The sequence below is a fragment of the Natrix helvetica genome, assembly GCF_964273705.1.
Source record: "Natrix helvetica genome assembly, chromosome: 2".
Lineage (NCBI taxonomy): Eukaryota > Metazoa > Chordata > Lepidosauria > Squamata > Natricidae > Natrix > Natrix helvetica.
In genome coordinates, this window is record NC_138552.1 from 254,748,529 (window position 1) to 254,763,476 (window position 14,948).

Sequence of the window (14,948 nt, forward strand, 5' to 3'; positions counted from 1 at the left end):
ACCATGTGAAGCAGTAGCATCTAAATCCTCTTTTATACCATTACACAAATACTCAAATGGAAAGTCTAATTTCCTATAATGTTTAGTACAGTTCCGTTTAGTTCAGGTCAGATGAGGTTTTGAAGTACCATCAACATCTACAGGAACTTTTGAGTCAAAAGAGGATATCCAACTATTTCAGAAGAAATAAATCAACGATCTCTCTATCTCTCCCTCGCCCCTCCAAAATCCCGGCTTCTTCGATTTAGTGCTTTCTAAATATATTGTGTGATCATTTCCAGCCACTGTGGCCATATTGTTTGATATATCGTGAGAATTGCTGTCCACCAAATCTGGAAAGCAATGGGTTAAGAAAGATTGTACAAGACCATCTCAAATAATGGCACCGAAAAATTATGGAGGAATATTATGTTGGCTTTCGAGGCAAGCCACTGTCACAAATATTTTGTACTGAGGTACTATTGGTAGCTTCATAATAATGATAATGGAAGAAGAATATTACACATTTTGTACTTTCTTATAAAAACATCATTTTATGGTCTGGAAAAAATATGAGACAATGGCAGCTTAGTTTTGCTCTTATTGTTCCTAATTAACAATATGCAGTTGCCTGGAAACAAAATTCAGTAACGTGCTTGTTGTAAGCCAGGGGTGTCCAAACTTGGGAACTTTAAGACTTGTGGACTTCAATTCCCAGAATTCCCCAGCCAGCATGGCTGGGGAATTCTGGGAGTTGAAGTCTACAAGTCTTAAAGTTCCCAAGTTTGGACACCCCTGTTGTAAGCTTTGTGGATTGTGGATAATAGGATGTTCTTCCCCCAATACTTCTATTCCTCTGAATATAGCTGCATTTGTCATTTCTGTCAAGAAGATGCCATCTTTGATTGTACATCAGTATGTGTGCATGTTGTGTGCTTCTCAGTTTTTAAATAAAATAATAGCATACACCAGCTGTAGAATTCCTGCACAGCTAATTATGATGTCAAAAATAAAATTAATTAGCAAATTACAAAATAAAATATTTATTAACAAGATCTATAATATTTCTATAACATTATCTCACTGGCTAGTTATAATGATGTGTTAAAGCATTTTTTTAAACTTTTATTAATGTTATTTTCCTAAATTTTCACAGTAGGAATATTCTTTTTCAGTCCAGGATTAGGGTTAGAATTGTCCCATTTTTTAAAGACCACAAGATCACAATGTTGCTGCTTATTCTTCCCCTCCTGTGGATAATGCCTGTTCAGATTATAACAAAAAACAGCAATATAAAAAGAAAGCTCTTCCCTGGACTTTCCAACATGACTTGGAATTGTCAGGCATCAAAACTTCGCAAACATCTAATCTACCACTGATCTACAGGCTTTTTCCATAAGCACTTACCAGAAGAACCATTAAAAAATTAGTTATAGATTTGTCATCAAACATCATCTAAAATTCTTCCCACCAAATCCCTTTGGAGAAAAGGATAGTATTTGATTTAGGCAAAATAATGTTGTATGTGTAGTTCTAACCAATATTTATCATTCAGTTCTGACTAGCTGTCAGTAATTCTTTGAAGAATTCCACTGGAGCCACAAATATCAAATTGTACATCTGATTAAGAGAGACAAGTAATAGAGGCACCCTACAGATTCTTATCAGTATTTAATAATCCACATATGTCCCTGCCATCTCTTCAGAGTATACCTCCCTATTGCTGTGGCCTGCCAGCAGCCAGCAGAGCTGGTGACAGACTCAGACAACGAGGAGGTTGTGGAGGAATATGGGCCAGTCCTGGAGTCTGGGGAAGGCTCTGATGAGTGCTCTGCATCTGAGGCAGAGATGGGGCCAGGGCCGTCCAACAATTATCAGCTGCCTTCAGAGTCGGAGAGCAGTGGGGCAAAACATCTGGAGCCTGTTCCCGATGTGCGCATGCGCAGAACTGCCAAAAGAAGGGAACAGTTAAGGAACAAGGGCCGACTCGGGAGTAAAGGCACAGGTGGACAGTGAATGGCCCCTTCCATAGGGAATAAAGAGGAGCGAAAGGGGAGTGGAGTTTGCAAGAGAGAATTTGTTCATTTAATTAGTGTGAAGATTTGTTTGTGACTCTCAGAGACCCCTTGCCAAGTATTTTCTTGTACAGCGTTGTGTTTGGAAGATATCATCCTGGCAGCTCTTCCAGCCTGATAAGGTCTGTGGTTGTAAATTCACCCTTGAAAGACCGTTTGCCCGGACTTTACTGGAGGTGAATGAGAGGAATTCACATTAGCTTAATTAAAAGGGATTTTATTATTTATTTATTATTTATTACTTGAACTTATTAGTCGCCCCCTCTCCCCACAGGGACTCGGGGCGACGTACAAAAGTATTATATAGCGTACAGAGGAGGTAAGAATAAATAAATAAGTTACAATACCTAAAAAAGTTAAAACCCCAGTGAAATTAACCCTTAAAAACTAAAATTACCAATTAAAAATGCCCTGGGCTGGAGAGGTTGTAGTATTATGCCAGGTCAGCTAGTCGAAACAGGTAGGTTTTCAGCTTCATACGGAAGGAGCGAAGGTCGGTTATTGTCCTGATGTCTGGGGGGAGGTCATTCCAAAGGGTGGGGCCCACTACAGAGAAGGCCCTACTCCTGGGCGTCGCCCTCTGGCACTCTCTGGAGGACGGCACCCGGAGTAGTCCCTCTCTGTGTGAGCGGACGGGTCGCAGGGATGTATGTATGTATTTTGTCGGGACAAAGAGTCTGCTTCATGATTTTGTGAAGTCTAAGTCAAAACACCTATTTCTACTTCTCACTCCATAAACTGCCTCTAGTTCAGAAATTAGATCAAGCAACTCTAATGATTTAACGATGACTGAAATCTTCCCTGGATGAAAAGGAATCAAATTAATTATTGTTTATGGCGGGGGGGGAGAATGTTTTTCTGCAAATTTTCTTTCTTGCCATTTTCCTGTTGCTAGGAAAAGAAAAATCCATCCTTTGGCATTTCCAAGTGTGAAAAAGTCCGACTGAGAACACACAGCATTCTATGGATGCTTGTTGAAAAGCATTATCTTTTTATAGGGGACACTTTTTATAGAAAAGACTTAATACCCAAATTTCGTGGATAGATGTGATATCATCCATCTGTTCTTTTGTGCAGTTTTACTTAATATTATGGGTCCACCTACTTAAACACATCCTAGCCTAGCTTCAGGAGTTTAGAAACAGCAGCTTTTATTTACTTCAGCTTCCAGATGTCTCTTGTAGTTTGATGAATTTTATCAAGCAAGGTCACTAACGTCTATCATTTGCAACAACCCTCAGGCTGGGCTAAGCTGTTCCACTGCTGTGTGTTACCATAACATGGAAATCAGTGCAAAGTGTATTTGTAACAAAACAAAACTGAAAACTAGCATTCCTGATTCAAAGGAGTGTTCAGGAGTGATTCTAAAGTATTAACAAGACAAACCTAGAAAGCTGCCTTATACCAAATCACTCCGTTGCTTTGTATAACCCACTTATGTTGTCTTTCAATGCTTTTAGAAGGTCTCATATAAGATATTTTCACATTACTATAGAACTTTCTGTATAGAAAATATGTGTTACATCACTGTGCAGTGCCTCTCTCCCTAGAACAAGTAAGAAGGTAGAACCTGAAAAAGACAATAGAAGATAAGTGTACATTTCTTAGGTGGTCCAAACTGAATTATAAGTTTTAAATATCATTATGTTGAAATCAGATTACATATATCAGCAATCCTCTTCTCCTCTACCACACTGTTTTTGGGTAATCACTCAAATTTACCTGGAATTGTTTCACATCAAAAGATGTAAATCCCATTTTCACAATGTATTTATAAGCTTTCATCTGGCTTCACCCACATATGTAAGCATATTCATATGTATGCAATTTAGAAGTTAATAGCTAAATAGGCTGAAATTGTAATGGTGAAATACCATGTCATGTTGCTCTGAAAGAAATTACTAATATACACACTCTGGAATGTTGCAAGATAACGCCAAGGCATGATCTACAGTAGCTTGGCAAATGGGGGGGGGGGGGAACCCTGCTATATATAAAGTCCAAAGTTCTGTGTAAGTGACAGAACAGTTGATGAATGGACAAAACGGATTGATTTGAGGGAACTGAATTTGAACATTGAAATACTGTGTGTGTGTGTGTGTGTGTGTGTGTGTGTTTTCAAATGAAATGTCTTGTTTTCATTCTTGTTTTGTTTAAAAGGTATTTAGTTTTCTAACTTATTAATGATACTTCTTTTTGTTGGGGGGGGTGTGGGTTTTTTGTTTCCCATAAAATAAATTTAATGACTTAACATGTTAAACCTTTGCAATTTCAACATGATGTACAAATCTAGCAAAGAAACCTAGTTTTCTCAAGGAACAAAGATAACTTTTCATCTGTGGTGTGTTTACGGGTTTTACTTTTCCCAATCTTAGCAAATGTATTAAAATTGAAGAACCATTCACTATCATTTCTCTTCAGCACTGCTCATTGTATATATTTATCATTTATGTATATTTTCTTAGTGATATACATTATAATCCAAGGTAGTAATGGCTAAAACATGCAGCTCCACATACAAACTTTTCTGTTTCTCTAAACTTTTCAAATGGATGTTAAATATAAACAACAGATATTAAATCTGCAAGTAGTAGCAGTCTTAGTTATAGGGCATATAATAACAGGTGTCTTTCTGCATCCTCGTGTACAATATTTGAATGTGAAGTGTCAGAACTGATTTGTTTAGACTAAAAGAATCACATTTACACATGCAGAATCCAAGACAAATAGCATTTCAACCAGTAAATAAAATCAGATGCAAATAAATTGGATGTAGTATTGTATACGGCCACAAAAATAAAAAATATAACTCAGAGAAAATAAACGCAAAAGATATTTCATAGCTGCAAGAAACTAATTCTAATTAGAAAAGCTGTAGGTAAAGGAATGGGACCAAATGGGTGTTGAGGGAAGAGGATAGATAAGGCTTTTAGTAAAAGTTGGTATCCTGTAAGAGAGCTTTGGAACTGTAGGGGTCTGCTGCTCTTCTACTGCTCTGTTGGTCTTGTTGAGAAGTCAAGTTTGAAGACTGTCATTCTTCTATATCAAGGGTGTCCAAACTTGGGAACTTTAAGACTTGTGGACTTCAACTCCCAGAATTCCCCAGCCAGCCATGCTGGCTGGGGAATTCTGGGAGTTGAAGTCCACAAGTCTTAAAGTTCCCAAGTTTGGACACCCCTGTTCTATATGGTTCCAGACACTACAGATCCTTTGGTCTTTTACCACAAAGGGTAAAACTCAGCTTCCTTTTCAGCACTGGTTTTCTTCTGGTTTTCCTTCATTGGTACAACTAGCTGTATGTTTGCATGTATTTCTGTGTTTACCAGAATTTTGTATCCAGTTACCTGGGAGTAATTCCATTCATAACTGGGGGGTTTACTTCTAAGAAAAGATAACACAGCATTTTGGGACAGGTGTACACTCTCATGAGCACTTACATGATTGGGAGTGTAATGGAAATCAAATTCCAACCTCTTAGGTGGATGTCTTTAGGCATGCAGGCACTTGGTTTGCTTCCAGCAAACAGGTTGTAGAGCCATCAGGCAAAGCCCAACTATTCAATATTATTTCCAACTTAACACAGGTTAATCTAAAAATAAAAATAATAAAAGTAATGTATTCCTAATAAAATGCTCTGTAAGAAGAGACATTTGTGCAGTAAATGTCTGCCTAGAAGCATCTTTGGTTGAAGCAAGGATCTCATGTTACCTAAAATGCTTTTAAAACAGCATTTTGAATATTAGTTGCTCTCCCTTTTAAATAAAAAAACTAGCAATTAACTTGATATAATTATACAATTGATCAGAAAATATGGAACATATTTCTATAACTAAAAAGTTGAAAAAGCTAATAATTTGCGATATAAAGATATTACAGGATGGTTTATTTTATTTATTGATAATAGAGCAGCACAGATTTATAGTTCTTGCCCCATAGTTTAAACATCACTATGAAGATATAGGTTAGCATTGGCCATCAGGGTTAGATTATTTTAAATAATGTAATAGCCATTCTTTGTTCTTAAAACAACTAGGAATCTCTAATACCATTCTAAGATTTTCATCAATGTACAATTGCCAAACCAGGTCGGTTAAATTGGCTTTTGACTAACTTGACCAACTTATTATGTCAACATGTCCTAGGATGAAAGAACAAACAATATGCTTGCAGACTTGATTACATTTTTCATGCAAATATAGCCTTCACAAAGACAGTTGTGGTGTTGGGCAATTTTGTAAACATTATCATAGAAAAATGTTATCTTAGGTTCACGGCACTGTAAAATGTCCTTTAATTTCTTTAATTTTTTCCCTTTCCTCTTACAGCTTTGGCCTTTCTCTACATTTGCTGTCTTCCCATTTTCTTCTTCTTCCCTTATTCTTGAATCTCTATTCTTCTCTGTTGCAGCAAAACGATATCTATCAAAGTAATTGATGATGAGGAGTATGAGAAAAACAAGACCTTCTACGTTGAAATTTGGGAGCCCCGCCTGGTGGAGATGAGTGAAAAGAAAGGTGGGGGATCGGCTATATGGGGCTGAGCCCTACCTGTATGCACCTGTCTTGATCACTCATGGATGCCTGGCACATCCCAATTCATAGATTGTCAAAACACACATTCCCATTATCTATGTAAAAGGGCAGACAGCTGAGTCACTGACCAGAAGTGTCATTGTTAGGGTATCCTAAATTCCATTAGCTGTCAAATTTAGGCATAGTTTTAGCCAGAGAGGAATCTAATTAAAGCATCATACTCTCTGTCATACAAGACTATCATTATCTAATCTACATTTTTACATTACTTCAAGTACAATTTGAACAAAAACTGTTTGCTTTTGACTCAGTGCCATGTAGTGGAAAGAAAAATACATGAGATGCTCAGAATCAAATTGCTCTTCTACAGAGTAACCTTTGGCAAGTAAGGTTAGATCTTTCTTTTTGTCTTCATTCAAAGGAGGCTAAGCATGCATTGAGTATGGGAGAGATAGGTATGCTTTCAGGTGCTGTAATGCCTTCAAATATACTACAGGAAAAGTCTGCCTCTCGGTTTTATGCCCACAATGACCACGTATTCATTGTTCATAAAATGCCTGCCTGAAGAAGAGAGTGTCTCATGTGAGGTTACTTCATAAAATAATTGTAATAAAATATGTTCATTAGCTATTGAGATACAGTGAATAGGACTGAAGCAAACGAATGGTCAAAAGCAAATCTTTCAAAGCAATTTAACAATGCCACGCTTGCTTTTCATGCCCACAGCAATATAGTTCCAGTATTAAATTCTTTAGGATGTACTTAACTCTATCAACCACCAGGAAAGTTTCCACAACAGAGGCTTTCTGCTCTCTTACATACATAAAAATAAGGATGTGTGGGTCAGAGTCCCTCCCATTATCATCACCATCAATCACCATCTCAGCTGGGTCAAACTTAAAAGCATGTGTGTGCGTGTGTGTAACACCAACCATTTGTTTTGCCTTTGTCTTGTGTTCCCACAGGAAATACATTACCCTTAGAATACTTGACCGTGAGGAATATGAGAAAGAGTGCAGTTTCTTCCTTGTGCTTGAGGAACCAATATGGATACGAAGAAGAATGAAAGGTGTGAGAGTAAACCCAGGCACCTTACAAGAAACTGGGACCATTCCCTATGTGTGTCTCCCTCCTCTCACAACTTTCTTACTCAGCTTCCACTTAATGTGTCATGACCTCTGTCAAGCTTGGCAGTTTTAATTTTGCATCTATCTCTTTCTCTTTTTTAAAACAATAATTCTTGATAATTATTATGATCCACTTAAATGTACCATGTAAATTATTTATATAATACATCCTGTGATATGGATGCAATAAAATCCAAATATTATGACCACTGCAGTTTTGTTTCTCAAAGGGCAGATTCTTTAGCGTCCTTTTAATTATTCACCCAAATTATCTCATTGGCAAACAATGGGCTAAAATATCCATGCATAATTAAATAGTTGTATCATATGCTATACTCAGTAGACTTGTATCTTTATTACGGGTTTGTGCATCTATAAATCTGTTCCAGTCCCCTCTCAAGGATATTTCCTCATTAAATATTTAGGGTTTTTCCTAAAAATATAAATTTCTCCTAATATTCTAGAAATAAAGAGAATTCAATGCAATTAAAAATAATACAAAGAAATTGCACAGCAATATAATATTATTAAGGTGTTGATTTTATTTATCTGAAGCACTCCTAGTCTATATTTCAATTGTAAAGTTTCCCAGAGGACTTTACAGATCAATCAAATCACATGTTGAATATGTTTGATTCCAAGGCTCTTTCCCCCCTCCCCAATTTTCTCCATGTTCTTGAGGTTAATGAATTCTTACTCAATTTTTCATTGCAGCTCAGTGTTAACAGACGAAATATAGAGCCCAGCTCAAAATAAATTTTCATATGGAGCCTAGATACACTGTGTAGTTTAACAGAAGTTGCATGATGGTCCTCTCAGAACAGGCCATGGTGGAAAGGAGAGTAATTATTGATGTACCAACAGATGTATTTATCTTTAACTTATATCATTTGATATTGTGCTTTAAATATTCTCTTTCCCCATTGTCCATTCCTTGAGAACTGCAACTCACTATACATTTGATGCATATATCCTGAAAACACTTAACACTTAATGTGAGTATGTAAGGTAGATGTATAAATTTATTTTCATTCTTTGACCACTTAGCTAAGGACAGAAGCCAACTGAATTGCCTGATACCTTAACTTGTGGGTAGATAAAAATAGTGAAATAGGTATGTCCATTCTATCTGTATTACAGAATTACAAGGAAGACTATGCCACAAGTATGCCCCATTGTATATATTGATGTGCAACATAGTTTTCTCATCAAGTGTAGTTCATTCAAAGAAACCTATGTAACTGTAACTGGATCTCTTCTCATAAGGTTTTTTAAATAAAAATATTCTTCAGCATAATAAGCTCTAGAGGTAAATACAATGAGCAAAATGTAGATTTAAATAATGTTGAGATTGGTTGCTGAACAAACATGTAATGCTCAGAACAAAAAAAGGGCTAACTGCTCCCAAAATATCCCTTTCATAGTTTGCAAGAAATCAATTTCTTCTTTTAAAAATCATATTTTAAATGAATAAAAGCAGAAATTATATCGCTTTGGCTAAGGAAAATAGCTATCCTAAAGAATTGGGCTTGCAATTTCCAGATTAAATGGAAGCATTGATGCTGAAAATTCAATAGGCTCTCTGTAGAAAATGCATCTTAAATTATGGAATAGATCTCCCTCTAATACTTTAAAAAGCATCCAGGAGATCTACAAGGAGCTCTCTTGAGCAGGAGTCAGCTTTGTCTTACTCACAAGACAGCATGATATTTGAAAGACTTGAAGGCTAAAGATTTAATCCAGCCTTATTTTTGAAAAGCTTCTTTCTGTCACATTACAATGCCAAACAGAGTCACGCTTGATTAAGAAAATAGCTATGTTTTATAAAGTTAGGATGTTCACAAAAACATATTCCACCTAGAAGCTCCTTTCTTCCAACTGCAAATACAGAATCGTTGATATCAAACATGGTTGGATGATTATTTTTCTTTCAAATAACTGAGATCATTTTAAGAGCGGGATCTCTGTTTTGAAATAAATATATTCATCCAACTTTTGTCCCTGCTCAAATAGGTTCTACATATTAGTTCAAATCTTTGCTAAATCGATTGACCAGAGGTGACACTAAAATAAAGGAAATGGTTACGTGTGGTCTTTTCCCAGCTTGCCTCCAGATATATTGGGCTGTGACACTCCCAAACCCAACCTTCCAGGTAGTGGTTGCAGACGGTAGCTGCACATTATATCTGGAGGGCAGTACACTGAAGCTGGTGTAACCATTGGAAAGAAATTTTCAGTTTCAACTGTCCTGAGAGCTACAATTTGTCTCCAGCTGTAGAAGTACACCACATTCTCATATGTAAGTGACTATATTTGAAAAACTGGAATGATTATAAGTGCTTAGAGTCAATAGTGCAGTTTAGTTTGAAATATTTGCTTGTCATCCAGGGATGCTTTCAAGCATATTAGAGAATATATTTTCAGCCTTTTTCTCTAACCAAAGCAGAAGACAAGAGCAAGCATTATCAATCAAAATACTTACCTTATTTCACATTCTAATTACATTCCTAGTGCAACCTTCCAACTGTAGCTGTGTCCTTAGGCAGAAGCCTCTACCTTCTATACTAAAGCTACTAGATCTACGCTTCAAAAAATCCAGACCATTAAATGGCAACAAATCACTATGGAGAAGCCTACCTAGTTCTATTTAATTTGGATTTTTCAACCCACATATAGTATCTCTGTTCATTACAGCCAAAGTGTTCCCCATATTAATGCAAGATAAACCCTTGTGCCAGGAAAGGATCAAGGCACATATAGAGTGTTATAATTCCAGGCATAGGAATGACTTGATTGCCCTTTTTTTAAAGAACAAAAAGGCAAATGCTCACACATATCCATTGTGACATATTATTTCCTCAATCTCTGGCAGAGCTGTCAATGAAACAAAATTAAGATATTTACATATATCCAAGAATATGATCTAAAAGTTGGGAACTTTGATTGAATTAAAGATTTGTCTGTTACACAAAACGGAACAGTGCATTTAACATTTTCCCACAATTTCACAGCTTATTCCCATGAAACGTGTCCTTTCCATTTTTTCTCATGCTATTTTTCTTTATAGTAATGGTATCCTGCAGCTTTGCAGATCTGCATTTTCTGGCCTCCTGGATCTGAGGCTTTTCTGTGGATGTCTTCTTTACTTTCATTGCTCATTTTTTTTTTCTTCTGTATTTGTCCTTCTGTGTCTTCTCCACAGCCCTGTTGTTGAATGAGCTTGGTAAGCACTGCATTTCTTGCATTTCTTTTCCATATGGGGGAGTCAATCAATGTATTTTATGTGAATTATTTTTTCAATTTATTTCATGCTTTATTTTTCTCAAAAGATTCAAGGAAGCTGTCCCCCTAAAGATAATTAAAAACAATTTATGTCAGTCATTGAATGTCAATTTGTGCTTAAATTCATTCTCCACATATACTGGCTTGAAAATGATCCTTCAGATTCAATGTGCCTTTGATCGAAATCAAGGTAGGAAAGAACGAATAAAAAAATAGAAGATACTACATGATATTTGACCATAGGTTCTTACCCCCAAAGCTTGTTACCAGACCATAAATTAATCAGGTCAAGATTCACATTGTATTCAGTCTTTCTTTTGATACGTTAATGAACAGCAAATATCTCTTTTTGTCTTATGGTTTGCAGCATGACATAATAGGTTCCTTTTTAAGCATTCCCTTTAAAATTGCTTTCGCCAGCTTAGTGTCAATATTTTGGACTACAACTTCCATGCTTTTTAACCAAATATCCTTGTTTATCCATGGCTATGTTGCAATCCTTGATGGCACTAGAGGGCCACTTTAAGCAATAATAATTTCCTTACGTTTTTTTTCCAAGGAAAAGTCATTTCTGCATGTCTTTGGGACCTGCTATATAAATAGCGCAAAAGAAAATTACTTTTTTATGATCAAACAGTTATTTGTTTTGGTAAATGAAAATGAGAAATTCTGATCTCTGGGATATTTGCAACTGGACCTCAAGTATTTTCACATCCTAAATTTCATTTTTCAGAAACAATTTGGTCTTCTTAGACAACCTCATAAAGGACACACATTTATCATGAAGTGTAATGTGTTTCTATATTCAGCCAAAATAAAAGAAACTTGACAAAAACAGCTCTCATCCATCCCTGTGACATTCACATAGGATAGATTTCCGCACAATTCTACCTATCTTCGTAAATAAACTTTCAAACACATTGACACAAAGGATAAACCAGGTTTTATTTGGAAATTTAGGCTCATTCAGTATGTACAACTTTCTTATACCAGCCTTCAGTTATATATAAAACCAATAGCCATAAATCCATTTGGCTGGCAATTACAAGACAACCTATCCAACACAAAATGGACAAAATACAGTTGAGAAAGGCAATCTTACAAGCCTAGCACAGTCAGGATATTTTCCTGAGTTTATGTACCATGGCCCTGTTCTTTTACTGTATTGGAGTCAGATCACATATTCATTCTCGTGAGAGAGAACAACAAAAGTAGCCTCAGACATGTGTAGCCATCCCAGAAGGAGCTGATTCATACAGTTGAATGGACATTATGACAACTGAATGTGAAGGAATCAAGAAAGTTTGCTTGCTCTAGGAAAAATGGAATATGTAACAGATGGTATATTATTAAATCTTAACATCAGATCATATGGAGGCTTTTAGACATATTCCATATTTTATCCCCACTGTCTGAGATCCTTTTTATTTTGAAATCTCAGGACAGGCTTCTGCACCCAACATCCTCTAGGTATCCTGGATTATAGCATCATTCCAACCAGGACACTGGCTGCAGGGGATGTGAACTAATATCTAGCACATTTGGAGGGTATCAGACTGATCTTGGAATTGGGTCTGGGATCTTTTGCATAACAAATATGCATTTCCTGCTAATAAAATGCTTCCCCGTGAATTTTTAAAACAAGGAAACGTTTTCCAAATGCAATATATTTTTGTTTCAAATTTTATGAGTATAGTCTCAACACATTTGAAGAAAAACAAGTTAGAGAAGATTATTCTCTTAATTTCGAATGTTGCCTTTCACTATATGTTTCAACCAATTATGATTGACAGGGTATGGCTTCCTATTTTTCATTTGATGTTCATATTTGAGAAATTTAGATAATCTTTTAATTGACAAACCATACAGATAAACATACACTCTGATCATATTCCTATTAGAAAATATGTAATTCATATTAAGAGCAAAGCTTCAATGATCTAAGTAATGCACGATGCAACAATATATTAATTTCCTTTCTTTTTCTCTCTGTTTCGGCATTCCTTTAGGTGGCTTCACAATTACAGGTATGGATTTGCAATTATCTTTCTGCTCAATGTTTCAAAGTTTTATATAAATGATCTTTGTTTTACTATTATACCTAGCTATCAATTATTTGCTAGCAATGCAATCGGGCCCCCAAAACAAGTGTTGTGTAATGGTCAAAATGTTGGGCTTCAACCAAAGAGACTTAAATTTAAGCCTACTTTCAGCTATCAAAGCTCAATGAGTGACTTTGGGCTAGTCACTTGGGGGGCGGAGGGGAAGAATTGAGGGAATACCATGAATTTACTGACTGTCTCGTGTAGCAGACATTTGAATTTCTGACAGTGCTTAAAAAATGTTGTGTTACAATCTTTGTAATTGTAACCATTGCAACATACCACAATCATATGATCACCATTCACATGCTTCACAACTAGTATGCACTTTCGCTTGTACAGTAGCAAGCAGAGTTAATATAGAAGGTGGAAGTAAAATCATAATTTTCAGTCACATGATTTTTTTCACTAAGCAGCCACATTGCTTCTCTGAAGGGAAAATAAGGTGGTGAGGCCCATTGTTGTCCAGTTATTTTTCAGCTCAGCATACAAGTTGCTGATCTAACTTGTAGTCACTAAGCAAAGACTACCTGTATTTTACTTTGTACTTTTTGTGGAATAATGAGATATACATCAAACAAATATAAAATTTAAAAAGTGGCTAGCAATCAATTATGAGATTTGTTGCCCCCATTGCCTTATCTATGGACTTTGAATGGGCTTCTGGTTGGCCACTATTTATAAAACACAGAAAGAATGGAATGGAATAGAATAGAATAGAATAGAATAGAATAGAATAGAATAGAATAACTTTATTGTCACTTTGAATGTACATTAATAGGCATACATTAAAATGAAATTTCGTTGCATACAGCTCTCAAAAGGTCAACACCTCCAATATACACTACATAAAAATGACAAAATAAATAAATACAAAATTATTCATATACCCACATATATTACATGACACAGAGAAACAACACAGTCTAATCCAGATGTATACATGTACATGATGAGAAAAATGAATCTTTCAAGTTTGCCGGAGGGATGGCATAGGGAACGAAGCTGTTACAGAATCTGGTAGTCCTGCTAGAAATACTTTGAAATCTCCTTCTAGAGGGGAGCAACAGAAACAACTGGAACTCTATTTTGGTATTAAGAAAACTAGTTTAATCTCCGCCCTTTCAAAGATTAATATATAGCAAGATTTCCAAAACTGTTGCAATTCTCCTCCTTGGGGCCCAAGTGAAAAATTTCAGACTGGTTAATCAACTCTATTATTACTCTACTATCACCCTTCACAAAAAGTTAAAAGATGTATTTTGTAACATCAGACAAACCTATCTATGACATAAGAAGAAAGCTGAGCTAGCCCACCAAGGACTCCTGTTATGAGAGTCCTATTAAAATGTATGAGGACGTGTTCATTTCCTTGGAGGTTGCATAAAACAGTCTCCTTATTACTTTTTGTGTTTTGGACAAAATGTTATAAAATGCTGCATTTCAATCTACTTAGCTTTAAAATGTTATGAGCTTTTATTTTGGATAAAATAAAGAATATTTAACTGATGGTATGATTGGAGTGGATCTTGCATACCTGGCTTCAGAAGCATCACAGCTCCTTTCTTAACTCTGGAAGAAAGCAAAAAAGCTTTTATAGATCAGAAATATACAGCCATCATATTAAAGCTATAGTGCCATGATGGCAAACTTGTGGCATGCATGCCACAGGTGGCACATGAAGCCATATCTGAGGGTGTGCTCAAGCGCACATGTGTGCACTGGCCAGCTGATTTTCAGGCTTCCGGAGGGCGGTGGGAGGCTATTTTTGCCCTCCCCAGGCTCCAGGAAAGTTCTGAAGCCTGGGGAGGGCAAAAACGGGCCCCACCAGAAGTTGGGAAATGTGTTGTT

The 14,948-nt window shown here is 36.2% G+C and overlaps 1 protein-coding gene across 8 annotated transcripts in view; it reads left to right on the forward strand.

Annotated features, from left to right (window-relative positions):
* The window catches only part of SLC8A1 (solute carrier family 8 member A1), a 310,282-nt gene that overhangs the window by 259,184 nt on the left and 36,150 nt on the right, over positions 1-14,948 (forward strand). For 4 of the 8 annotated variants that reach the window (XM_081945901.1, XM_081945902.1, XM_081945900.1 and 1 more), the window contains 3 exons: positions 6,462-6,568; positions 10,916-10,936; positions 13,005-13,022. In XM_081945901.1, coding sequence (XP_081802027.1) covers positions 6,462-6,568; positions 10,916-10,936; positions 13,005-13,022 — 146 coding nt within the window. Of the gene's footprint in view, positions 1-6,461; positions 6,569-7,551; positions 7,656-10,915; positions 10,937-13,004; positions 13,023-14,948 lie in introns of all 8 variants that reach the window. The other 4 variants (XM_081945903.1, XM_081945904.1, XM_081945907.1 and 1 more) reach the window with 2 other exon arrangements.